This window comes from Coturnix japonica, chromosome 7, assembly GCF_054131305.1.
Source record: "Coturnix japonica strain WE chromosome 7, WE-NBRP24, whole genome shotgun sequence".
Classification (NCBI taxonomy): domain Eukaryota; kingdom Metazoa; phylum Chordata; class Aves; order Galliformes; family Phasianidae; genus Coturnix; species Coturnix japonica.
Genome location: NC_140669.1, coordinates 32,470,066 through 32,498,005, shown reverse-complemented (window position 1 = coordinate 32,498,005; position 27,940 = coordinate 32,470,066). Strand labels below are relative to the sequence as shown.

Genomic DNA, 27,940 nt, shown 5'->3' with positions numbered 1-27,940 from the left:
AGAGGGCTGGAGCCTCTTTTCCTCCACAAAAGGCTCAAACACTGTGTGGGTTTCTTTTTCTTGCAGGTTACACCTTGCATGGGACTGAGGGCTCATGCAGAGAAACTGGAAGATGACTGTGAAAGAGCTGGTAGGGGAACAAAGCAAGTTAAACAAGCGGGGGCTTCCCCAGCAGGAGCCCAGGGAATGGAAGTAACACGTACTAGAGGAAATACTTTGAGACTGTGAGATTTACTGCAGCCTTGGTTGGTTTTCATAGCCCAAGGCAAATATCTGAGCATTTCATAGCACAAAGCAAAACCTCTTCCCTTCCTCACTGCTGCAGGAAAAGTAACTGCATTAGATCCTAAGATAAGGTTGATGAGTGTGATTAATAAAGAAAAAACAGTGTGATGACATTATAAAAATCAAGGGCAGGCTCTCAGATGGGCTCTTCTCCCCCAGAAATACAAGAAATTCAATGAGAGGAGACCAGAAACCTCAGCCTGTCTCCTCCCGAAAGGCAACCAAGAGGGGACAGGTTTACAGCGCTCAAATTCAGGGCTTGAGTCCAGCAGCCCTTTAAACAATTCCACGTTTATCAGGCTGGCATTTGTAGCTCAGATCTCTCCTCAGTGACAATAAATCTCCAGTTGTTTCCAAGCTGCAGCACGGAGATAGCTGCTGACCTATTCTCCAGGATGGTTATAGACACCCAGTTGGGACATTACCAGAGATGGACCCAAATAAAGCAGAAAGAGAAACCAGAGGTCCAAAGAGCCTTCTTCAAGTGTATATTGAAGGACTAGGTGGAAAGACAAGAACTGTGGGCTGCTCAAAGCAGCAGGGGGTGACAGTGCTGCTGCTGAGATGGAAAGGAAAAGGCAGGTCAGCAATGCTGAGGATGTGAGCTTGTGAATGAGGATTGGTGATGGTTTGCGCTGCACATCCCCGCTGGGTTACGGTTTGGATTTGGTTGCCACATCCCTCTTGAAAACTATCCAGTGGTGACAATGGTACAGGAAACCACTGCTCAGCCTCTGGCTGTAACCCAGTTGCAGTAAGCATGGTTCTCCAGCCCCCTCCAGTGGCTACAAAACAGGCTGAGGAATCAGCTACAGGGCCTGGATTCAGGATTCATGAGTAGAAAGACCAGGAAATAATTCGGGTTTAGGAATATTTGGAAATACAGAGAAGCATTTCCCCTTCCCACGGCGAGGTAAATGATTAGGCACACAGCCAAGCTCTTGCACTGGAACGTCTTTATTTAGCTACACACAGACCCACCACAGATATCTCCTATCTGCTCTTGGATCAAATCTTGCTGCTGTGCACAATCATTCTACCCTGGGCAAAAGAAAAGAACACTGAATAGTGCTCCTTTGAAGTAACACTCTTGGGCTGCCACCTCTACTTTGTCCTGGGCGGGTTCCTACAGTCCTTTCTTCAATGGAACAACAAGGGCTAAAGAGGTGCTGTGCCTCAAAGGCCAGTTTTGGTGTAAAAAGGGGGAAAAAAGGGAAAAAAAAACAACACTGCAACCTGATAGATTCCATTCTGCCATTTGCACAACTCCCAAATGACAGGAAGTTACATTTGGGTATTACACCAGCTACCAGCATCTCATGCTCTCAAAAGTCCCTATACAACAAAGGTAATTAGAAACCCCACAAGCGAAAGACTCCTTTAGATATCTTCGCTTATTCCAGATCTGCTTCAGTTCTTTAACCACTTTCCAAATCTCACCCCACCCAGCAAGGCCATGCAATGCACACTTCATACTCGTCACTTATATACTGCAAAGACAGTATAAGCACATTATTATTCAGATTTCATAATGGAAGACTATTGTTTATTGGGTTTAAAGGGACAGGGACAGCAAGAGGAAACGTGCTGTGGCCCTGCAGGACATCGTAAATCTAATTTGAGATTCATTATGACAATGAAAATTGCAGATATTCTGTGTATTAAACCATCTAATCAGGCAAAGCTGGGTTGATGTTGCCTTGTAACCAGTGTCCACTGCTTCACTGGCTGACTATCCACAAGAGGGATGTAGGACAGTGTCAGTCGAGGGCACAAGTCAACAGATCAAATACAGAAGGCAGCTATAACCAAACTCATAACAGATCTATCTGCAGAGGCTTAGATTTAACTATACACTCCAGTTACATCGTGCAGAGTTGTTATGCCTCCCCAGAGGAGCATGTGCCTTCCACCTCTATCCAGCTACTTTCTCCCAGAAGGCACTAATGTGTGAGTGGTTTGCAAAACTATGTGAAGAAGTAAAAAATCAGAGTGAAAAAGTCGACCCAAAGAAGCTGTTGCCATGGTATTTTCTCTGGACATCCTCCCTCATTTTCTGCCTCTTATACACTAGGGCTAGAGAATATGTTTAGTTCGTGCTCCTGCAAAACATTATGGTTCTACCAGCAAGGTGACAAGCGGCTTTACAACCTGCCTGCATCTTTTAGGCATGTTAACACTTCCATAAAGCAGGCACACGACTCTCAGGCAACATGCTCATGGGCTGCCCTGGCCTCCCGTATGGTGAAAACCTAAACCATCTGCAAGCCTGAAAAGGAAACAATGCAATACTGCTGCCTTCTCACCTTGAAAGCGTGCCCATAGCTACACGTCCTTGCCATTAGATCTCATCTGATGAGGATTTCTGAAAGTGTCTGAACAGTGAGTGAGTGTGACTGTCACACTTCAGCTTCTTCTCAACGGTGTAATGCTCAGCAATGCAAATCTTGCCTCCTTATCCTAAAATAAGTGAGCAGAGCAACGTACAAAGCCACCTGACTGCTCTGCCAGGCCCAGCTATGGAACAGAAAGAAAAGGAAACAAAAAGGCCTGTTAGGTGGATCTGGAAGGGTGCTGTCTGGTCACGCTTTAAGGAGTAATCACACGGATATATTCACAGTCATTGCATCAACCACTATCCAGCACTGCAAGACAATGATTTAATCTAGCAGCCCCTCCACTCCTGGTCATCCCTGGTCATTCTCAAATATTCAAACCAATTTTACAGTGAACAGATGAGTTTGGTCATTGCTTTTCCATTAAGTACCCTAGAAATCTTTCAAGTTCACATTCTGGCTTCATCTGAGTATCACAGTCCTTATCCCACCACCACTACAGCAGTGACTGAACCACAAGGATCACATCATCCCTGCAATGAACTCTGTACTATTCCGTTTCCATGGGTGAAAATACCATTTCTTCTTCTCACCATATCTTCTCATTTGTGTTACAGCAGTGTCCTGGGCAGCTGGGAGGAGGACTGGCCAACCCTCGTCTCATCCATCACAGTGCTGGAAGACGAGCCGACGTGCCACAGCAGATCTGGTGGTCTGTAGAAGCGACTCAGATGGGATATGATTACACATTCTGCTACTCTCCCATCTGTGCAACGGGGCCTCTACAGGAAGAAAGCCAAGTCAGCGGCTACCTTGCAGCACGTAGAGACACGGATACAATTCTCCAAGTAATACACAGCACTGGACAGGAAACTTGATGCATTTCACACCAGAAGAGGACAGAAGAAAACATACCCACTTTTACAGCAGCAACCACAAACTCCACAGGGAAGAGAAAGGCCACGTACTGACAGCAGAAAGAGAACAGTGCTGCTGTAATTCCCTTACCAAGGCAAGGAGAAACTCCCTTGCACGCTGTAGGAAAATGAAAGGCTTAAGTACAGGAACATTCGCCACACAAAAGTGCCTCTGGGATCCAAGGTGTGTGAAACACGGAGCAATAACAGAGGTAGAGCTGTAACAAACAGACATATGCTAACAGCTATGGGATACACTGTGTTTGCTCATGTAACAGCCACACACGCTTGTGGCCTCACTGCCCAAACCAGTTGCAAACAGATCACCAGATAACTGGCAGCTTAAGGGTAGACACACAAAATCATTGCACCCTAAATCTGTGGGGGAAACCCACAGGGGCAGGGAATTGAGTGTATTCCATGAGCAAACCAGTATTTCTCCGGGGGTGGAGGGCTACAATTGGCACCTGGCTTTGTCAACTCACTCGTTCAGCAAATCAAACTGTCCCAGATAGCAGCTGGTTGCCCTTTAACTGTGTTCGTGAAGTAAAAATTGTTTAATGGGGTCTGGGACTGGAAGGATATGGATCAGATCCAGACGAGATTTGCCAAGTATTCTTCGTACAGCTATGCGGCAGAGAGACAACAGGCTCCGGGCGCGGCCTGCAATAAAGAAAGCAGAGAGGAGTTGTTGAGGGACAGATGGAGGAAGATAACTGCATCTAAAATGTGCAGAGCTACGGCTGGCAGTGGAGGAGCCATTTACCCCTTCCAAATGCTGAGGCTATGATCTGCACAGCAACACGAAGGCAGCGCAGGAGAGCTGAGTATGCACAAATTCTCCCTATAAGGAGGCCAAACTTTTTGGCCAAGGATTTGGAGCAATCACAGCTGCCACACAATCAGTTTGGGAAGGTAAAAAGGGCAACTGCAAGGGGTTGTGACTACAGAGAGAGTCACTGTCAGAGAGGGTTCAAAAGACCACTGCCCAATCCACACCAAGCTCATAGTGAGCTCTTCCATCACAGGGATGAGAGAATGGTGGCATTCATGTTGACTCAGGATACCCAGGCTCTCCTGGGTATCGCTTCATTATCCAGAAGTCCCATTTGCCTCCTAAAAACAGGTTTAATGGAAACCACCTGGTCTGTGTTCATGTCTCCTCTCAGCAATAGTCCAGGCAGGTTTGGAAAAGGCATGTGCAAAGCTAAATAACTTTGAGGCAAGCCTGGGAATTGGATCCCACACCCTGAAACTCTTTTGAATTTCTCTGTTGTGGAGTTCAAGAGGGAAACCCCACTTTGGACTCTGGTACACAGCTACCCCTTGAGCACGGGGTGACTCAAGAACAGTGAGGACACATCTGCATAACTTGGGAGAACTGGGTCTGACAGGCGTTACCTGCCTGTGGTTTGTGGAGGTTTGTGGACCCAAATCCCTGCTATGATAATCACCCTCCTGCCTAACCTTCCCTTGGGCAGCTGAGGACAACACCAAGCAATGGGAGAAAGACTTGACAAAGCAAAATTAGGGAGGCTGGGCTAAGGAGACAGGGATCACAGGGAGCTCAAGGATACAAGAGGGAAAACAGAAGGTGAATGTACAAAATGCACCAACAGAAAAACAGGGGGTCTAGCTGGGAACAAGGGGGTCATTGAGCTGAGTTATATCAGTGACGAGAAATTCTCCTGAATCCAGAGCTGGATAAAACCAATCACTGCAGTAAGTCAAAGTCACTTACCTCGTGCTTCTTTGAAGACTTGCAGAGCCTCAGGGTTGACTTTGACCCTCCCTGTGGAGTCAAATTCCAAGGCTTCCACCTTCACCAGGTTCAGGTTGGCTCCAAAGTCAATCAAGAGGTGGATGAATGCTGCTTCACAGCCGTGCCGCAGAACAGCGTCCATCACACACACTGGTGAGCCCCGAGAGAAGCCCTGGATGTTGATTGGCCCACGGCAATTAAAATCTGGGTTGGCTCCAGCCTGGAGCAGCAGCCGGAAGCACTGAAGATTGTGGTAGGCAGCACTGATGTATAATGGACAGACTACAAGTGTGGTGAGGGGTCGTAAAGAAGGGCTGGAGACCCGAGAAGCGAGGTGGTGATTCACATCCACATCTGCGCCGTATCTAGAAGGGAGAGCATTAACCATTTGAAAGCAAGGACAACATCAGCATGACTAGCAGCCCAGGGCACAAGATGGCCATGGCTACCCGTCCTTGGTTCATCTGAGCCCACCACCCAATGACCCACCCACACTTATCCCCAGAAGGGCCTGGCTAACTTCTTGTCATTCAATGACAACATACAGTGAAATAAAATCAAATTAAGGCCACGCTGGCACAGAAGAAGGGTGTCTGCAAGTGGACTTAATGTAATTTCACCCATTTACCTTCAAAGTTAATTTAGGGGACCTTTTTGTAACACCTCTCTTCCAAGTACAGGCTTAGAACAGAAGCAGGGATGACATATCCAGCATGGTCTGATCTTCAAGAAGCGTAACTGTCCTGCTGCCAGAAATAGCCCAGGCTCAAGACAGAAGAGAAGCAGCTGAGGGACACCTTCCCTCACCCTCCTGAAGGATATGCCAAGCAGAGCTTTGGCATAAGGAACAGCTCAGCACTGAGCCAGCAGCACGTAATGCTGGATGCTAACAGGCTGGCTGGGAAGCAGAAGATGTTTCCAAATGACTCAGTTGAAGAGATGCAGTGAAGTAACTTCCCCACCAGTATAAAACAGGCCAAAAAGCAATAGAAGCGATTGACCTGCCTGTCACAAACAGCAGGGAAATGGAAACAGAAATCAGTGCTCAGCAGTGAAACATGTATGATAAATCCCGCTCCATCCAAAAAACTTGGATGGTTGAAACCCCATCAAAAATCCCATCAGAGTCAAAGAAAGACCTTTCCTCTAGTGTTTATCTCAGCTGATGGGATGTACCTGCCAATTCTAAGTGTGTAAGACACTAGAAAAACATAAAATAACTGTTGTCAGACGTTCTGCTCTCCCCATCCATCCTGCATGGCTCAATTTACACGTTATATATAATGTTATACACTGAGTAAGAAATTACAGCTCACTGGCCAGCACTCTGGGCACTGAAGCAGGGGAACCTCTAGAAGCTGCAACAGAAAACCATAGAATCACAAGGCTGGAAAGGACCTATAAGATCATCTAGTTCAACAATCCTCCCTTTACCATACCTACAGAAAGCCCCTAAACCATATCTCCTAGCTCCCTATCCAGATGTTAAAAACCTCTCAGGTCTTTTGCAAATGGTTAATACTTCAAATATTTGCTGCACAAGATCACGGTCTCTCAACTGCTCCATAAGCCCTGTGGCCAAAGCAAAGCAGTGCCAGCTTTGCCATGGTGCAAAGGCAGGCAAGCAGGCTACAGCCCAGCTTAAAGGAAATCAGTGTCATCGTGGTATAGAAAGTAACATCAGTGGCATATTTCTTTTCCAGGGAGTACAAGTGGCTATAAGTTTGAAAGAGCAGAAAATAGGGAGTATTGGCTTTGATTCCTTTTATTTTTATTTGGAGGAAGTGAAGGAAACAGCCAAAAAAAAATGGGAGCAAAAGGGTCAGGTGTCAGGCTCTGGAAAAGCATGGAATTCCAAAAATGGTAATGCAGCACAAAGAAGAGACTATAGAAACAAGCACTGATTTCACCCAAGCAGTGGGACACCATAGCTCCCCATCTGCTTCACGTGCAGCTTGGGCTGGAACATGGAAGGAGACAACACAATCCCCTGAGGTCCAGCCAGTTTGAATTGCAGTATTATAGATCAAGCAAAGCCCTGTTTCTTTCCCACACAGGAATAAGACATTCCTTCAGTCACCAGCCTCCCTCTCTAAACTGCAAATCAAGCATTCAGAGAACTAGATTTTCTGTCTTCCAAGATAACCCACAATATTCCTTCCTGCAGTTAATAAAAAAACACATGGGGACAAATTCTTCCTCACTACAAGTGTGTCTGTTGCTGATCCCAGCAGAGACTGGTCCCTACCCATTAAACACTTAACCAAGCACTTCAGTTCAGAGGATAGGAATAGGGACATGAAGACCCTTATGGGCCCCTTCCAACTCAGGATGCTGGATGATTCTATGTCTCATTTAAATTAAGCATATGGAGAACAAGGGTTGGGGAAACCTGTCTGAGGGCTGCAAATGGCATGCAGGGTGTTTTAAGCCCAACGCACAAGATCTCCTGAGCACGAGGATCTTGGCTAAGACCTCAGGAGATCTACAGGGTGGAGAAAAGCAAGAAGGAGGTAGGCAGTAATGACACTACAGTGCACCATTATAGCCACAGCACCAAGCTTTGCTTCCCAGTTCACTGCACTTTAATGGGATACTCCCATCTTCTGGAGACTTCCACAGCACTGTGCTGAATTCGCATCACTTTATGCTTTTTGAAGTACTGAGGGCAAAATAAGATGACGTGTCTGTTTTGCTGCGTTTACTGTGGCAGAAAGACCTTCTCACCCTGAAGTCCTCCCTCAGCTGTGCTGCAAATACAGCATGATGGTCGATCCCGTCACAGCACAATCACATAACAAGCTGTTAGGAAAGTAACCTATACCTTGGAAATACAGCTGCAAATATGCCTGCCAGTCGTCTTATCAAATGGATCCCCATTCCATAGCTAATATTTTCTCCTATCTCAGTAAAAGTGTCTTCCTCATCGCATTCCTTCTGCCAAATCCTTTGGAGCAATGCCCCTGAAAACCTCCGAGTGAGCTTTGTAACATAAGACTGCATTTTAAAGCAAGCAACTCTGAAGAGATCTGTGAAATCCGTAGTCCGAGATACTTGAAATTTTGGGCAATCTGACAATTTAGTATTAGCTTAGCAGCCCTGCGAGAGACATCATCTAATAAAAAGGCATTGGACAAACTCCAGTTAATTTTTAATCCTGAAAGTTTTCCAAAACTTGGCTTTTTAATATTGCTGGCAAGGCATCCCAAGGAGCAGACACATAAATCAATGCATCAGCTCTCCGTGTGCTCAAATACCATTCGCTACATTTCACTCTGCCTTAGTGGACAACAGGGGAGACTCTCGGGAATGCAATCTATATGCTGAACCCCACACCGGCAAGCGTGTGGCAACGAGGACATCCTTCTCTCAGTCTGCAAGACTGGGAACAACTTCCCTTCTTCTTTCTACTTCTCAGCTTCCTTAAAGCTGCAGTGTGTGAAAATTAATTTGCCCGCAAGCAAAATTCCTTTGCGTTGTTATTTTCTAGCAATAACAGCCATTGGAGGGATTCCTTGGAGAGTATTTCTCTGCGAATCCAAATAAACTCTCTGTTCTTTTACTGCTCCTTTCTGCAACCTGTATTTCCCCCCTATAATCTGCTATTATTTGGCATCAAAGGCTTATACAGCTGCTCAGCATGGTCCCTGGTACGAACAGCTTCCAATTTAGAAGACAGGAAGTATCATGGCATGCCAAACGAAGGAAACTCAAGCTTACACAGCCTTCTGCTGGACCCTGAGCCCACTCCCTGCTGGTGTTGTGCATGGAGAGTGTCTTACTGATGGGCACGTTCCTGGCAGCCAAGAACAGACTGTGCTACCTCTGTTCCCAAGGACAGAAAGTGTTCAGAGCAGCAGAACTAAGCAAAGATGCTTTCTGGTTGGGGGAGGTGATCCATCCCATGAGCAACAGGGGTGTGAAACCAGCCACTGGGCAGTAGTAGGAACCAAGCAGTCAAGACAGAAGCTAAGATGGTTTGCAAGACTGAATAGTGGATGGTGGGCACAGAAACAGGATCTGTCACTACACCCAAGCAAAGGGAAAGACACCTAACACCCTGGTCTTCTCCCATCAGCAGTCCTCTTGTCCAGCTCTGCCAAGCAGATAGGTGAGGAGGGAATGGATGCCCCCAGCTGCATAATGGAAAGATCCAGGGGAAGAAGGAAAGCAAGGCAAAGCCATTCTCCACCCCATGGGGACCATCTGCAGGACACATTTCTCACCTGATCAGCTCCTGGAGGATGTCTGCCCGGCCCACACGTGCTGCATGGTAGACTGGAGTGCTGCGATGGTGCCGGCTGCCATTGGGGTCAGCTCCAGCTTCCAGCAGGATCTTGGCACACTCGAGGTGCCCGTTGACCACAGCTACGTAGAGAGCAGTCTGCCCCTTCACATCCACCAGGTCGATCTCAGCCCCTTTCTGGAGGAGGAAGTTGACACAGGGGCCGTGGCCAGCGGTGGCAGCAATGCGCAGAGGAGTGCAGGGCAGCCAGCCACAGCACCACACCGACTTCTCATTGATCCGGCTGGTGAGAAACATGGGGTCAAGAGCTCTTCAGTCACCTTCTGCCACCCCACTTGCTCCAGCCCCAGAGAACCCAAACAGGGACCCCTCAAGTTTTACTCCACGTTTTGGGAGGCTTTGTAGGAGCTCTGAAAAGCTCCTGCCGATAGCCTGCCTCCACTGCAGCAGGTGTTGCATGTATGGCATACCTGGACTATGGGCTCTACTGCAGCTCTGCTGTGTCAGGAACTGCCCATATGCACAACATGGGACAAACCCTTCCTCAAAACTCAGCCCAATGACCAAAGAAATCCCACTCTCTAATCCCTTTCCATGGGGAGATGTCATCCACCAGAAGTGACCAAGCTAGGGACCAAAACTGCTTAATTGAAGCTGTTCCAAAAGTGGCAGAAGGTTGTCAAAGCAGCAGGGAAAGAGAAAAGGACTACAGGAGGAGAAACCGCATGGAAACACATGCATACATCTCTATCGCTCTGCTGGCATGTCCACACGCTCAGCCTGGCACCGTGGAATGACATAAATGCAAATCCAGGGAAGCTCAACACAGCACAAACACAGCCCTGCCAGGAAGGAAGGAGCTGGCTTGGAGGGAGATGCCACTGCTAAACAGAACAGCAGAAATAAACCACTGGCATCCTTGTTAGCCTATTGGCAGAAGAGCTTCTCTTCAATTCATTTAAGACCTATCTGGCAGGAGGCTGCTTGGATCCGCCTCTGAAATCACTTGTACTACTTGTCACACTCACTACAGTAACCTAGATCTCAGGTGAGACCCATAAATCTCAAATATCCAGGTCTCAGTGCCCAACTCCCTGTAAATCTCTGTGAGTACTCTTTTAGATGTCATGTGTCAAGGGAAAGTGATTTCTTTAAGCCCAATGCATGCTGACTAAAGTGCCCTTTAGCCAAAGCCAGTAGTGAATTTACTCTTCTGGCTCACTGTGTCCTGGCCTCTGTAAGAAGAACAGGACAAAACACTTTTCATACACTGCTCTTAAGACAACTGGCTAACAGAGCAACGCCACAACCTTTTTCTTTTCTTCCAACATATTTCAAGAAGAGGAGTAAAATAAACCCTGTAGAAGTGCTCCCAAGCAGGTTTGGGCATCTCCGTCCTACACCCAGCACTACACTGGTGGTCATGGGTCAAAATATGGACTTGATCATCCTAGAGGTCTTTTCCACTCTACCACCTGTGTGATGGTGCTGCAGGTCCTGCAGAAACCTGGGTCAGCTCACTGTCTTGAAAGACTATATGGTCCTGCAGCATGGTAAAAAGGAAAGCATAATCTCAGAGCAAGGGACCAAAGAGGCCCAGCAGAGCTGTCCAGGTGACAGAAAAAAGGGGCTGGTTCATTCTCAATTCCTGCTGAAATAGCAGTTTTTTAAGGCTAATAACACTAAGCATTTTTCTCCATATTGCAGGAAAATTAACTATCCCCGTGGTCAAAGACTCAGCACTGGGTAGATTTTGTAACATAGGGTGTTTCAGGTTTACCATTGATTATAAACCCTTTTGTATGTTTTTCTCATTATACATAGACTCTGATTTTCACGTTATTACATTTCCATTATGATCCAAAAAGTCTGTGCATGGACACTGCGAGTTCACAAACTGGCTTGAGATTTGCCCCCAGTGAGACTAACACAGGGTTGATTTCAAGTGTGAGCAGAGCAGCCTCCCACCAGACACAGCTCCTATAGAAACGGAGATGTGTCCCACTTTCTATCAGTAGGAAAGGTGTTCAAAAGGAGCAGGCTATGAGGAGGATCACAGAGTCATTAAGGTTGGAAAAGACTTCTGAGGTCACCCAACCATGCCCACTAACTAGGTGTTTCAGTGCCACGTCTCCACAGGTCTGAAACACCTCCATGGACAGCAACCTTCTTGGTGGTAAAAGAGCCTCTGAGAAGAAATTATTCCTAATATCCAAGCTGAACCTCCTCTGGAGCAACCTCAGCCATCAGCTCTCCTCCTGTCACTGTTATGTAGAAGAGGCCTCACCACAACCTCCTTGCAGGCAGCTGTAGAGAGCAATGAGGTCTCCCCTCAGCCTCCTCTCCTTCACACTGACCAACCCCATTTCCCACAGGACCTGTGCTCCAGACCATCACAGCTTTGTTGCCCATCTCTGGATACGCTCCAGGGCCTCAGTGTCTCTCTTGCAGCAAGAGGCTCAATGCTTAACACAACCCAGGGGTGGGCAGCTGCATCAGATTAAGGATTTATTAGCAAAAAGCTTCAGAATGGGTTTAAGCCTGACCTTGTACTGGATTCCCCCTGGTCCCATGCTGCTCTCCGGGGTCAGCACTCAGCACATCAGCAGGCCGTGCTGGGCCGGCCCCGGCTCGGAGCAGCCCCTCACCTCTGGAAGCTCTCCTCCTCCAGCAAGCTCTTCAACGTGGGCAGATCCCCTACATAAGCTGCATCGTGTAGCCGGGTATCCTCGCAGTGCTCCAGGGGGTGGTCGCAGAACTGCTCCCGCAGCCACTCCTTCAGATTCCGACCTGCGCTGGAGAGAGGGGCAGCTGGGCTGAGCGCTGGGGCAGGCGGCTGCTCGGAGCCCCGATCCGCGCAGCGTTCCGGGCTTCCCCATGGCCGGCTGCCCCGCAGCTCTCCCCGCCCCACGTTACCTGCGGGCCCGCCCGGGGCGCTGAGGGCACCCGCCGCTTCCCCACCGCCGCTCGGGGCGGCCCCGCCGCCGTCAGGGCTGCCCTCGGCCATCCGCCCGCAGGCACCGGCTCACATCGCGGCCTCCTCTGCACCGCCGCCACGGCCCTCCCTTCCCCAGCACGGCCTGATTGGTGCCCGCCGCCGCTTCCTGCCTCCGCGTTAAGGTGGTTTTACCCGGCCGGAGGAGGCGGCTCTCCGCGGCCGCCAGCGATTCCTCCTTCAGAGCTGCTCGGCCCGGCAGCCGTCCGGAGCTCCTCACTGCCCGGCGTGTTGCACCTGGGTCAGGGCAACCCCCGTCCCCTGTTCATTGCAGGGGATTTGAGCCGGATGACACTTAATAGGTGCTGAAACTTGCACCCTTGGAAGGGAACAGAGAGCTTGTATGGAGCCCATACAGGCACTCTGGAAGTGAAGTTGGTAGAGAAAGACGTGCCACAGGGAATGGTGGAACCCTGAGCTGCCAGTATAGGAATGTGACTCGACATCTGTTGAGACCTCATCATCAAAGGGATGAGATCTGGAAACCAGACACTAGTGCTAAGTGGAGCCCAAAATCCACGTTAGATGTACATCTCCGTTCCCTAAAGCCATGCCCGATAATAGCACAAGGCAAGATAATAGCACCTTTCCCTCAGTCAACAAACAAAAACATCTCCTCGCAGGCAGGTTAGAAAGTGACATAAAACCTGCTGAGGACAAGTTTCTATTGACAGCAAAGAGCTGCTGAGAAATGAGTCACGCAGAATCAGTTTGGTCAGGCTTCCCACACTCTCACTAGGGACCTTGAAGACAAAAGATATTGTTAAGGTTTTTGGGGGGTTCTTGGTATTTTGTTTGGGTTTGGGTTGGTTTTGCTGGTTTTCCTCTTCAAAAAGTACTCAGATTTTGATGGGAAAATAAAACTAGAAATATATACATGTTGTTTCCTCTCTTCTTTGCCTTTTGGACAACTTATTTCATGACTGTGTGGAAGAAATACCTGAAAGAAAAGAGAGTAGGAAGAAAGATAGCCACTCTAAGAGATGAGGGAAGAGAAAGGTTCATATCTAACACCCAGTGCATGGGCAAAACAATTCTCAAGGACCTCAAAGATCAAGTTCAAACCCCCCTGCTATGTGCAGGGTTGCCAACCTGATCTGGGTTTAGGTTTAGCAGCCAGTGACTTGGAATGCAGGCATTGCCTAAAATGAGGCTGGAAAACAAACCTGTGGGATGCTGATGACACAAAGGATGTGAGGAAACATCATCAAGGAGGGGCTCAGGTTGGATATCAGGAAGAAAATCTTCATGGAAAAGGTGGTTAGACATTGGAGAAGGCACCAGGATCTCCAGGGTGTTGGATCTCTGTAAAGAAACACATTGTGAAGGTGGAAAGTTCTGGCAAAAGCTTGAAAATGCCATAACTTAAAAACAAGCACAGAACTGCACAGAAAAAAAAGAGGAGAGTTTCGTAATGTGCTCACATAAACAGATGAATTAAGCCTGCTCTCCAGACAGTTCTAGCTATATCTGCCTTGCGAGTGCTTGACTTTCGCACCTTAACACCGTGCTCTCAGCGTGCTTTTCTTCTTTTTCCCCGTGTGTTGTATATAGAAAATACAGCCACCCTCCCAACTCCAGCTCCGAAGTAAGAGAATCCCAGTGTTGAGTGAGTGCAGGCACTCGCCGGCTGACACAGCATCCCTGTGCAATCACAAGGGTCTCTTTATGGAGCAGCTCTGCGGGCACGAGGGGCTGAGGCCAGCCTAACCAAATCAGCAGAGAAAAATAAACAACCTTGTCTTGGAAGTGCCTAGCACAATTTCATTAAGCCAGACGATGCCTGGGAAGGAGCCGGATGTATATTTATTGAATTGAGCCCTAAGAGAATAAAAGGGAAAAAGAAGCCCCTGGCTGTTACGGTGAGAGGGATTTAGGGAAACTAACCAAAGCAAGAACAACCCCCTGCTCCACTTGCAACACTAAAGAAAGAAACTACAAAGTCATTTTTAGATGTAATTTCCGCAGAGGGTAATGCGAACATGCTGCGGTTTTAAAACAATTAAATGAAGAAAGGTGTCTTATGGAAGAGGGGCACAAGAATTACGAGCACGTTCCTGAGCAGCGCCATTCCTGCGTGTTTTACGGTGCGCTCTGGACACAGACCCACCTCCGAGGTAGAGTGTGAACATAAAACATATCCCCAGTTGTTTTACCCCACTCTGATGCAGTGATGCTGCACAGCTGCAAAGTGGCTCACGGGCAGCACTCCCTGGCCCAGCTTCAGCTCGTTGTGGCTTATACAAACATCTCTCTGCTCCGATTGAGAAAGACACAGAACACAGCCATTCCTGCCTGAAGGACATGGAAATGATTTACAGGGGATCAGGACAGCTTTGTAGTAAATGGTGATACAAAACATTTTACCGGTACCACTCTACTCTTTGACTTCCAGCTTGTATTGCCACTAGGAAAGGTAGCACTGCTCCCCAAAATGACAGAGCAATGACACACTGCACCAGCAAGGGCTACAGGAGGTGAAGGGTAACCCCACAAGATGCAAAAAGACGAGAAGCATCTCTAAGCCATCCAGATACCTCCACCTGATTTGAGTAACATCAGCATCCCTTCCTCAGGTCAGCGGCATCACATTGCACAGCCGTTCCCATTGCTGTTGGGAGCAATGGGAAGGGCGGCAGAGTAGCTGTCCTGGATACTTAAGCTGGGCTATCTGTGTTGATAAAGGACGCCTCATTTTATAATTAATACGTATTGTTATTAATAGATTTAAACAAAGCTGCCTTTCATTCCTTTATTTAGTGGTGCATTTGGTGAAGCACTTAAAGGGGGCCACTCCAGCGTACACATATAGCTGTTTTAATTACATCCTGTGAATTTATTTTTCCAGGGAGAAATACTTCTCAGGGAAAATGTCTATAAAAGTAACTTTAGAAGCAATGTAATTTTGTGTGTGTTTCCTATAGGAAATCTGTTTAGTTTAAGTCCCAGGTTCTAACACTCTCTTTCATGCAGCAGTGCGACCTGAAGAATGCTGCTGACAGCTGTATTAAATCCTTGTATCTCTTCTGAAATGAAATTGCTGATGGATTTGTGAAGTCATATCTTGATGGGACTTTGCCTCCTCCTGCTCAATGGGGTTTCGCTTGCAGGATGACTCCTTCATGGCCTCCCCAGGAAGGAGGTAGCCTACATAAACGGGCACTCCAGGTGTTGATTTATGTACCCACGTTGGTGTTGCATTTGCAAGTTATATTTACCATCATTTCTTTAACCAAGGACAGCCCCCACTGGATCTTAACTTTTAGTTTCCCACATACAAGAAGAAAAACTTTATGGATTTCACAGCCATTTAAGTGAGAATTCCCAGAGAGCAGATCCTCCGGGAAAGGCTTTGGTCAGGCTTGTGTGTTTCTTTCTTTCCCCTCGGAAGTGACAGAGACAGCTGGAAACTCCAGCACACAGCCCCTTTCTCACCCTCAAACTCCTCATTTCTGGGACATGCAAGTATCATTTCACATTTTATCTTCACCCTGATCTTCAGGAGTTAGCACTTAGCAAGGTTTCATTCCTTGGCCAAGAGAAAGCCTGTTCTTTCCCTGAGGACCCAGAGGCAAGTTCTACAGCAAAGGAGATGCACTAGGATTCATGACAGCGACATGCAACAAGTCATTAGGCTCAAGTTAAATGAGAGAAGAGGCAGTTGTCCTTTCCAGACTCTGAGCTGCAGAAGAGTGACCAGCTATGTGGCTGGAAACATGCTCCAGGTTTGTGTGTGGTCCTTGAAGAAAAGTTTATGAGGCTGAAAGGGTTGCCTTAATAAACAATAGAATTTCAGCTTACAGGAAGACAGTATTATTTGGGTTCATCACATTCCACATCTTTCATCCTAATTATCTTAAGCTGACCTGGTACTGGCTTGAATCATAGAATCACCAAGGTTGGAAAAGACCTCCAAGATCACCCAGTCCAACGATCCACCTACCACTAATGTTCCCCATTAAACCATTCCTTAGCACAACATCTAAGCATTTCCTGAGCACCTCCAAGGGATGGTGACTCAAGCACCTCCCATCTCAGCACCCGACCACTCTTTCAGAGAATAAATATTTCCTAACGTCCCACCTGAATCTCCCCAGGCACCAGTTGAGGACAAACATGCTGTGCTGACAGGTCCTGTATCAGAAATGTCCTCTTCCTTTTCCTTTCCATCATTAGACAAAGAGAAGTGAACGCAGTGTGGATTGTTGAAAGCAGATTTGCATCAGTGCTGTGTAGTTCCGCTCCCACTGCTGTCAGGTTTCATCCACCTCGAAAATTACATCCTTTCAGAGCACAGGGGAAAGAGTTTGAGTCATTTTAGATGTAGGAAAAATTCAATAAAATACATAAAAATTAGCTTTCCCACAGGCAGGAATGGCAGATCAGCTTTGCCTGCTATAAAATCCTACCCTGGTTACTTACTCCTTGTGGTGACAAGTTATTTTCAGTGTTCACTTGAGATAGTGCATTAGCAGTGCCACAAATTAGTCTGTAAGGACTGTTCTTTAAGTTCAGGAAAATGAGCCTGACAAGGCCACAGAATATGGAATGGCATTTAATTCTGCCAAATACACTTCAGAAACGTCATACATTATCGTATAATAAAGCAAATCTCCAACTGACAGAGTCATTATTAGCCCCTATTAATTCTTCTCTATTATCACCGATTTCTGTTTGCACCATTGCAAAGCCTAGCTCCATTGCTGTAAACAGTGTACAGAGATGGTGCTGTGGTGTCCTAGCCATTTAAACCCAGCAATGGAAAGGAGGTGGCTTGCCTCAAACTGAAAGAGATCTGTTGCAGAACTGGAGAGGAAGCCAAAGTAGTGAATGTTATTGTGTTCCCATGCCAGCACTCTTCTTGCTTTGATCTGCAAGTCTTTGGCAGGACTTGATGTCTGATCTAAATTTATCTGGATTTTGGACCAGCCTGTCTAATCCAGCAGCTCTAAGGCTTCATGTAAAAGAAAAAGGCTCATCTATGCATAGTTAGCTCTAAGAAAATCTGGATGGCGGACTGAAGTCATCTTGAAAGGCTCTGAACCTTACCACATCAGGTGCTGAAGTCATGGCTATGACCAGCAAGTACTGACTCACCTAATTAACTACTAAAATCCAAACAGAGTGGAAGAGACTCTGCTGAATAGATAAAATGGAGAACAGCAAGACTAACAGTTCCTAAATGCATTCCAGTTGGATTGCTTTGAAGGAAAAAGCCAAGATCAGAGCCAAGGCAAGAATAAATGGCATGGAGCTCCCTGGAGTCCCCATGGAAGTGAGGCCAAAGGCTGAAACAGTGCATCCCATCCCCTCACAGCAGGCTTCACACTGACACGTCACGCTCGTGATTTCTGGGAAAGCTTTCTATGTTTTTTCATAGATTGGGTTTAGGTTGAAAGGAACCTTAAAACCCACCCAGCCCCAACCCCTGCTATGGGCAGGGACACCTCCCACACACCAGGCTGCCCAAAGCCCCATCCAGCCTGGCCTTGAGTACTGACAGAGATGGGGCAGCTACAGCTTCTCTGGGCAACCTCTGCCAGGGCCTCACCATCCTCACTTCACCATTTTACCTGGCTTGGACACACAAAGAGAAAAGCTGACTGGCTGGACATTTACTTGCTCAACAGGTGATGTGTCACTGCTGCTTTGAAGGCACAGAAGACCATGTTGTAAGGCTCAAAGCACAGTCTTGGGCCCTGCACTTCTGCTGAGGATATCTGAAGGAAGGATAAAACAACAGGACAAATTCAGACTATTTTTATCTCACGAACGCATAGAAAAACAACTTCCATCAGGAAAAAGGCAAACTTAGACTTCTTTTGTACTGATAGAAACAACTGTCCAGGTCTGGCTTTGATGAGCATCATGCTCATTTACAATTTTTTCCCACGATTTATCTTTCCCAACTCTTTTTCCACTGCAACACAGCAAAACAGTCTGTACTTTACAGCCTAGATGCTTGGTAACCCTGCTTATACACAAGATTTGGTGGAAGCCCTTGCAAGGCTCTCTCTGTACCAAGGTGAGGTTGCAACACTGCCTTGGTTGAAGTCTTCATTACTGCTTTCCATGCACCAAAGGGTTTGGACAACTGGTGAAGTCTCTGCGGTTGGTTCTATCTCCCTCTATGGCAGTGGAAAAAGAGCGTAAAGCCTTATCTCCTATCACCCAAGTCTCACCTCCAGCCTCTGGCTTGCCTTTCCTTCACTTTGTCCCTGGGCAATAACCAACCTGTGTCAGCCCAGGGAGTTAGGTCATTTCCTTCCTCCCTTCTCTCCAAGGGGTTTTAATTAGCAATGCCATTGTATTCCTTAATTTGACTGTATTTCTGCCTTCTAGTTTAAGCCCTCCCTCCCCATTTGTTGTTTTTTTTCTTTATGTTATGAGCCTTTTAAGACACAGCTGTAAAACTCTGCAGACCATATATCATAACACTTCATAATCACACATACATTATAGTAACACAACAGGAATGAGCAATCAGCTCATTCCTGGCGACCTGGCAAGCCTGAAAGCCCTGCACCAGCACACATTAATAACAGAGCTGGGAGCAAAGCATGGGGCTGGAGCCCTGCTGCCCCTGGCTGCTGTGCCCTCTGGGAGGACCTCACTGACACAAAGCTGAGCTCAAGGGAGTCAGGCATGCTGGGGATGGCCTTCATTTCTGCTAGGACTTGTGAAGAAGGGATAGAGAAATAGGCAGTCTCTCAGTATAGGACACGGAGTCGAGCATCTTTTGAACCATATACAGACACACAAGCAAGTTCATCTGAAGAGAAAAAGAGTTTTCACCCACTTAACATTTCACTAATTGAATTTTCTTATTTGTTTTAGGTGAATCTGCCCAGAAGACGTGCTCCTGAGGTGTTGGGCTCCAGCAGGAACATGGTTTGTAGTAAAGAGGACAGCGACAGCTGCACGTTGTGCTCACTGGAAGCCATTCAGTCAGCTGAAAAGCTCTTCTCTGTGCAGAGCAAGAATAGAACAGACAGGGTTCCTCTCAGTGTTTCCACCTTCAGCAATACGTCCAGCGCTTTCCATGGCAAAGGGTGCTGTGATTTTGGCTCTTGCTCTTTGTCTACCCTCCAGCGTGCTGCAGCACAGTGCTTATATGTTTTCCTTCCTGGCTGCACGTTTAAAGCCCTGATCCAACACTGAGGAGTTCACAAAGCACTTGCCACTGACTTTGGATCAGGTGCTGTAAGTAAAACTTGCCCCAGCCAGACGTGGGTCACTAGGGTGTAATTTTTGAGCCTGAGTTTATGTACTGAAGCCCAGGCCTGGACTTGGCTTCCTTGCTGACCTTTCAGAAAGCCTCTTCTCATTTTGCTTGGCGTCCTTACTGGTTCTTGAGTCGCCTGTGGGTTTGGTAGTGGTTCAGGTTACTTGCTGATGGCCTGTTCTTCTACCTCAGCCTTTCAAGAAGAGTTCAGTCAAGGATTTATAACAGGTTTTTGGTAGCACCTTCTGTACTTAAATCTGTAAAACCATTTCAGTTTAACCACCTGTTTTCACACGCTTATAATTTCACAAAGCATCCACCTTTTGGGATAAGTTTTTCCATGCTTCAGCTCTTGCCCACGGCACTATTATTTCTTTCAATAAAATTCCAAAAGTTAAAAAAAACAAAACACAAAAAAGTTTGATCCAAATCCATTCCACATATTTTCTGCTTTGCCTGAGGCAAGCAACTTTCTCCATCCAGAAAATAACATTTCAACCACGTTTCTTCTTGTTGAGCTTCAAGGACAAAGCGATGCTCGGGAGCTGCTGCAAACACTCTTGGATGACAACTGACCATCCTTTCCAGGCCTTGCCTGACATCAACTGCAGCCTGTGGGAGCTTTTCTATCAAAATGGCCTTTTGGGGCAAGCTTGCAACTACGCCACTGCAGGAGTTTCAAACCCAGCCCATAAGAAGTCAGTAGGAGCCTTTCCAGTGACCTCAGCTATCTGAGCAGCTGTGGTTCAAAGGGTTGATGGGGACTCTGGGAGAAGCCAGCACAGCTTGTAAAATACATGCCAAGTTTTATTTTAGTTTTCACTCCCTGCACTTCAGGACGTCTTAGGAAATGAAATGCAAAAAAATAACACCGGGGCAAATACTCAGGCTGTAAGATCAAGCAGTCAAAGTAATCAGGAAATTGTTTAAAAGAACCTTGCTTTGCTCCAGAAATGTTGTCTCAGCTTTGCTGAGCCATTTCTGTTTTCCCCAGTGTTAAAGGTAACATATCACTTGTCTTATTTGAATCTGTCCTCGTTTCTATTACCAGAGCACTCTGATTCTAAGCTGCCTCTGGGGCCTCAGACATGGCAAAGGAACAGTCCTAATCCCAAAGCTGCCTCCAAATTATTGCTCCTTCTGCCCTGTGAAGGCTTTCCAGGAGAGCAGCCCCACTCATTGGCTCCACAGATGAATATCTGGTGGCACAAGACTCATTTTGAGCCCTGGCTTGGAAGCCCAGACATCCAGCCTGCAGCTGCAAGAAGATAGGAGAAAAGGGTATGGGAGAAAAGGAGCCCTGTTACCACCTTTGTATCTGAAGAATGGAGAGGCTGAGTCACAGAGATGGGCTACCTGTAAGGCTCATGACAGTCTCAGAGTGATCTTAACCACCTGTGCAAGAAGCAGGACCGTCACTGAGTAGTTGAGCTTCTCCTCCAGCAAAAATGCCTGCTTGGGCCTCCCCAGTCATGTCTGCAGCCTCAAAAGTGGGAAAGGGTGTCAAAAAGAGAGCCAAGCTCTCTTGAGAGAGCCAGGGCAAATACTGCAAGTATACAAAGTTATGGGTGTCCAAAGCAGGGGAGGCAGAGACAGCAGGAATGCAATTTAAATACTGGACATGAAGAAAGGGCTCTTTGCACTTGCACAAAACACCTAAGGACCAATTTTTCTGAGCAGGTTCTGTGAGTGTGCTGGAAATGAACACCAGCAGCCAGCAGACACTTCCCACAACCCACCTCTCAGCAAATTTCATCCTTAATGGGACACTGAAATCTGCACTTAATAACCTAACGCTTGCCAAAGTCATTGTGGCCTTTTAACAGAGTGATGAAGCTTCCCACTCCCCTGGCTGTTTCTTCACAAGTACCAGCAGGTGGCTGGGACCCAGCCCTGCATGGCCACAAAGCCACCCTGTTGCAGGGTTGGATGGCAGCAGAGGAGGTTCATGCTTCTTTCCTCGTGGGCAGCCATCTCCCCACCATGGGCCCCCACTGGAAGCAGCTGAATGTCTTCGGGTGGTCCTGTTGCGCTCCAGTTGCTCTCTACAGTTGCATACTGTGAGCCCGCAAGCTTCATGCAAATACAGCACATGATACTTGAGAAAGTGACATTTTAACGCAATAACACATTTAACACGCGTTCCCACACAGCTTCTGATCGCTCCTACCAGCAGATATAAAAACCCAGCACAATAGTACAGTATTTAGCTGCAAGAGACCCTGGTCTCTCACCCTCCGTTTGGCTCCTAAAGACAAGTATCCTATTAACACGGGTTTTGAGTTTATAGCCCTTGGTCTAACAGAGTTAAACATAAAACCAGCCTTTTCTTGACACTTCTGTGGACAGGAATGAAAAGCTGAGACCCAGGGAGCACTAAAACTGAAGAACACCACTCCTTCCTCCCTGATCAGCACAGGCCTACATGCAAACCACAGCCACTGTGTGGGGCCATGAATTCCTCCTGGCTGTGGGGCTGGCCTCAGGAACAAGCTGCTCCTCAGCTGAGCTGCTCCTGCAGCCACCAGGACCCCACGGGATGCTGGGCCCACCCAGTGGGCATCCCCTGCTCTCCTCTTCCCTTCTCCCATTCCATTTGAGCATGGCCACAGACATGATGCCAAAAACCTGTTGCTGTCAGGAAATCCCATCCCAGCTCTTTTCTGCGCAGCCACTTCACTGCACCCATGTTGCTTGGGATCAGGCACTTACAATGCCAGTTTCTTGGTGCAGTCTCCCTTACAGCTGTCCCTTTGCCTGTCAGGATCCTTTTGTTCAGATCAGTGAAGGTCCAGCATGCTGAGACAGAAAGGTACCTTTGTTCAGCTCCTGTCCTGCCAGGAGCAACAAGAAGCATGAATAAAACTCTTAGCGTGACTAGAAAAAATAAACCTTCCTGCTACTTCAAGCTGCACACCCTGGGAAGGGCTGAGCATCTTTGGCCAAGCTAAATAATAGCTATCCCTCCTTGCAGCCCCCTTATCCTATTCCCAACCTCACTCTTGCCCATAGCTTTACAGTTTTCCTAAAGTCAGAGCCTCATTATTTTTTCTCAGTATGTCTTGGGACTTTCCAGACCAAGCACCAATGAGGTGACAAGGTCTTCTGCTATTTCTGATGGCGTTGGCATAAAATTAAAATGCTCAATTACAACAATTATTTTCAGGTCAATATACATGTGAAATCATTTATTCCTCGGGCATTACTTATCTCTTTCTTTCCCATCTCTGCTTACAGGAGCTACCTTATAGTGAGGTGTTACTGTGATGGTCAGTGGAACAACTTGAGTGCTGCAGAGAGAAGCACCTCAGGCTCTCTTGCCACTCCTGTCTCTCCAGAAATATAAATAATGAAATAAATTAAAGATCAGTTCAGGTGTTTAAAGGGTGCTTGTCTGCCTACAGGAGGGTGTGAGGAGAACTCCCAGCATGGCTGCTCATTAGCAAGCTGTCAGAGTTGCTTCTGGCTTTTACCTGCCCCTGTGCTCCACACACTGATGCTGACCCAGGACCTACCTCAGGTTGAGTCCAGCTTCTAGCTTTGTAACGTGAGCTGCAAACACCACCGAGATTATTTCAGTTGGACAGGTAGACTTCCTTTCTCTCTAGCTTAAAGCCAGAGCAGCTCTGAACCTCCTCCTCAAAGCAACTGTTTCTTATCCAAACAGCTTCTCCTTTGCAGACAGCTCTGCACTGTGCTGTGTATCCCCAGCTCCTCCCAAGCACAGCCGGCTCTCGGTCTCCAGCACCAGCAGACACTGTTCCAAAAACAGAGAAACCTGAAAGTACAGAAGAAATTAAGCACCTCTAATCCAATGTAAAGCTGTTGGCCAGAAAATAGTCCCTGTGGCGAGGCTGCCAGCCCAGGAATCGAGAGATACTGTGCAGCTCCTTCTCACTGCTGGCTTTACCATTTCCCATCCATTTCCTCCTAGACCGAGTCAGCCTTCTGAAACAAAAAGAGCTCTGTTAAAATATGCCTTCCCCATTTAAATTCATAGAATTCCTTCCCATTTGTATCTGGTTGTCTGGAAGTGTCTCTTCCGGCAGATGGCAGGAGCTCAGAAAGGTGAGTGCATAGGTTCCCAGTTTCCCCACCTCCAAGGGAAATAATCAGCTCAACTACTAGAGCTACTCAACACCATAAACCACCCTGGTTCTGCTGAAGGCCTGAGATGTGTAAGGATCCCCTAAAGGTTTCTTCTGGGCAAAGACACCAACATTGTGAGGGTGAGGAAAGCTGCTTTGCATCAGCCTACTGTGAGGCTGAGAGATCCCAAAGGAAGAAGACATACCTGGGTTCTCACCCTCAGCATCAAGTGGTGGCTTTGGAAAAGTCATGACAGAGAGAAGGGCTTCAGCCAGGGCCACTGTGCAGAGGGGATCCCCTACAGGGCCCAGCACCAGAGTTTGCTACTGAACTGACTTCAACCAGGGGGGAAATTCCGCAGTACCAGCAGGCCCCACACATTTATTTTCTTCCTGATGCTCCTCAACTGCTGCCACAATCCAAACAAACTCTAAAAAGGGGAAACGACCTGGGAGGGAGAACCCCACCTCACAGGGACAATCACACGCTTCCCACATGGCTGAACACACATTTCGCTGTGTATACAAACCGAGAGCCTCTCAGTGGCCCAAAATAGAACCTTAAGCACGCACGTGACCTGTAAAAGCAGCCAACAAAATCAGTTTTCAGCCCATTCCTGGGCACACAACAAAGTCAGGTCTGTGGGACGCAGTGCAACATAAATCAACGCTAACCCGCTCAACCTCTACTTCACAAGTCATAAATCTTAAGTGGAAGTTCTCTCCCTTTTCTCCTCAGTAAGCATTTCCCTTCTGAGGCCATCGGATGCAATTCGAGGCCAGGCTGCCATCGTCTCAGGTTGGGATATGGGCAGCAGGGGGAGGGAGCCAATCCTATTTCATCGCATTAAATTAAACTATAAAATACACCTTTTTTAATTCCTTCTAATTAAATTTCTCGCTGGGAAATGGAAATGTTATTTCTTCATATTTTTTCACCAAACAGGGCAGGAAATGTGTTAAGAGGAGTGCCTTGGCCAGGTGGGCAGCTCTCAGGGCACATCAGGGTCCTTCCAGGAGCTGGAGATGGCTCCATGTCCAGCAGCAACCCAGTGCATTAGAAATATTAGATGCACCCACCTTCACGCTTGATGGGGAGAAATAAAAGCACTGATTCTTTTTAACTCTTGAACTGAAGCTGCTTGGGAGCTAATTTCCAGTTAGCTTTCAAGGGGCTGCATCCCTTAAATCATGTATGGGTTGGCTGGTTTAATAAGTGCCAGGCTTTCCTCTGCAGACACAGGATACTAGAGCTTTGCAATTCTAATGCATTTAAAAGTAATTGGCATTTTTCCCTCTTATGTTCCAAGATGCACTCAAAGGAAGTAACCAAAGAGACAAGAGAGCATCTTCCAGGCCTCACAACTACTCTGCCTTCACAGAGGAAGAAATCCTAGACGGCAGCAAGGAGACAGCTGAAAAGAGCATGCTGTGGAGGAAGCCACAACGTGTCCTCCTGGCTTAACAAGCACAATGCTCTGTGCCAAAAGGAGTTTCCATCTGGTCTTCAGATCTTCAGCAGCACAGCACTGCTGAGCCAGACCAGTGGTAGCTATAGCAAGATCAGGCAAGCAAGTCAGTGGAGAAAAATCCAAATCTGACTTGTGGATCGTGTGCTCCACAGCTCCATTGGAGATGGGATGTCCTGCATTACACGTGTGAGCAGGAATTCCAGTCTTACAAGCTGAACAACAATACCGCTGGTGTTCCTTCTTCCCATGGTGGTGAGGATAATGAGATGTGAACAGTGGTAGCACTGTCTCCCTGAGTCAGCAGGCAGCCTGAAGCTCAGGTTTAGAAATAGTTAAACCACCAAGCCTGAAACACAAGCACTTGAGTGCCAGATCTGGCAAGAGCCACTCATTTGCAAAACTTAATTCCACATCAAGCAGGAGAGTGTGCCAATGGGGCCAAAACTAGACTGAATTCTGCCCCCAAGGTTGAGTTAGAGAAACTGCACTAAGAGAGTGCCAGCAAGGACTGACATTCTGGGGGAAATGGAGTGTGCGAAGTCTACAAACCAGAGCATCTTCCTTCATATGCTGGGTGAGAAACCAGAGGGCCTTTACTGCATGGAAGAGATCTGTTCTTGTAGCTCAAGTGCAAACTTGAAGACTGGAGGATTCCTAATTTGTGAGTGGGTGAGACAAATCACATGTAAGTTCTGATACCAGGAACCCCTCCTGCAGAGCACCTATGAACATGGAGTAGGTCCAAAGGAGGGCCACGAGGATGATGAGAGGGTTGGAGCACCTCTGCTGAGGGATCTGGGATTGTTCAGCCTGGAGAAGATCTCACTGCAGCCTTCCAGTAGGGTCCCAGCCAACAGCTGAACCTTTCTGGCTGAGAAACACTCCCCAGCCCTAAACCAGAGGGGTTGGCGGCCACCTCCTGACCCACAAGAGAGAGGAATGTCAGGCATGTCATGAAATGCAAGTCCTGCTTCCCAGACCTGTCAGGCTCCATTAGCTCCAAAGGGGCCTGACAATGTAAGGGTTTGAAACCCCAAACCACTGCATTAGCAAAGTCTCCTTTGCTAATGAACTACCCATAGCTGAAAGGCAAGCTCAAGGCAAAGGCAGTGTAGCATGTGCAAGTCACAGGCAGCTGTGCAGACACTCATCCATATCTATTCTCACAGTCTCCCTTCCTCTTCACGAGACACAGATATTTGAGTTATAAAGCACAAACCTCAGAACTGGAAGTCATCGGTGGACAAGAAATTCTCCATGCTGAGGCTGTTAGGGCTGGACACAGCCTGGTCACATCCCTGTGTTCCCAGCACTGCTAAAGCAACGTTATCCTGCATGGAGTCAGGGCATCAACCATAACACTGGGCAGCCTGTTCCAGTGCCTCACCACCCTCAATGTAAAACATTTTTCCTTATATCTAACCTCAATCTCCTCTCTTTGAGCTTGAAACCATTTCCCCTTGTTCTACCACCACAGACCCTGCTAAAGACTCTATCCCCTTCTTTCCTGTAGAGATACTGCCTCGCCAAATAAAAACTCAAGATGACAATTCAAAAGCACAGAGCACAGTTATGTACTGTTCCGAAGAGATCTAAAACTTCGCTTTCTCTGTTACAGTTCCCTGCTTGCTCTCCAACCTGACCAAAACCCCATACAGCAATGCATCCTGCCCTTACAGGGACCAAAGCTAGGATGCAACTCCTAAATGCAGTGTACTGTTGATTACTTTGAGCTTAGAAAATGAGTCACTTTACATCCACAAACCACTGGATTCCTGTCACAGTCCAAGTTGTGGGGCAAACTACTTCTAGGTGAAACCACAGTTGACTACCCAGGAAGGAAAATAAAACTTTCCCCACTATTTTATTTAAACAAACACATAAAACCCTTTAAAATGTTCATATCTGCGTATTAAATACTCACGTTATTTGGTGATTATCCTTTTGGTAGATTTTTTGGATGTACTCACATACTGTAAAACTCTTAAGAGAACAGCCTTGCAGGGGACCAAAGCATCCTGTGCTCAGGGCAGCATCATGCAGTTGTGTCCATGCTAACAGATTTAGGAATAAGTAAAGCTGGACACTGACGTGCGCTGCAAACAAGAGGTCATTAGAAAAACAGCACAGACATCTGCAGTTAAATAAAAATCAGTGGAATTATTCACGTACAAAAAGTTGCAGGAACAGGAACAGGCATTTGGGAGGAAACAGGTACTTAAATTAATCCGTTCCAAATGAACATACGCAATAAAAATGGGATTAACACCTGTGCAGATAAAGTACTTCTGCTCCCTTACACGGTGGATGCTTGTATTGCATTTTCAGTCCTTCCTAATAAGATTCCTGATAGCTGTGAAAACATGACATCATCTCCTTCATGATGCAAGGAGCTGTACATTACACAAGGCTTTACTTGGTTTCGTGGCATTCTTTTGTAGCTTTCCTTGCAAGGTTCAGGAATGCCCTGACCTGCTCATGACAGCATGTGGACAAGCAACCTCGGTGGGCACGAAGGGAGGAAGGAGACTGAATAGAGAACTGGCTCACAAACGGTGCTCAACAGGCTGCGGAGGGACAGAGGGCAGGGAAGACCTGGCAAGTGAATACCAGC

At 47.2% G+C, this 27,940-nt stretch overlaps 1 protein-coding gene across 7 annotated transcripts; it reads right to left on the bottom strand.

Annotated features, from left to right (window-relative positions):
• Nucleotides 1–1,224: 1,224 nt before the first annotated feature.
• ASB1 (ankyrin repeat and SOCS box containing 1) lies at nucleotides 1,225–27,169 on the bottom strand. 7 transcript variants are annotated; one of them, XM_085553639.1, is made up of 11 exons: nucleotides 23,282–27,169; nucleotides 22,479–22,600; nucleotides 18,161–18,261; nucleotides 16,625–16,824; nucleotides 14,698–14,832; nucleotides 13,708–13,846; nucleotides 12,195–12,336; nucleotides 9,527–9,829; nucleotides 5,280–5,665; nucleotides 4,024–4,201; nucleotides 1,225–3,403 (listed from the first exon to the last, which is right to left on the bottom strand). In XM_085553639.1, the coding sequence occupies exons 4-10, from the start codon at nucleotides 16,712–16,714 to the stop codon at nucleotides 4,068–4,070; spliced, it is 1,329 nt and encodes a 442-aa protein (XP_085409765.1). In that variant the 5' UTR covers nucleotides 16,715–16,824; nucleotides 18,161–18,261; nucleotides 22,479–22,600; nucleotides 23,282–27,169; the 3' UTR covers nucleotides 1,225–3,403; nucleotides 4,024–4,067. The 7 variants fall into 7 exon arrangements, with proteins under 7 accessions (XP_085409765.1, XP_085409764.1, XP_085409763.1 ...); XM_085553638.1 differs by having other exon boundaries at nucleotides 1,225–4,201; nucleotides 18,115–18,261; XM_085553637.1 differs by having other exon boundaries at nucleotides 1,225–4,201.
• Between the last annotated feature and the right edge of the window lie 771 nt (nucleotides 27,170–27,940).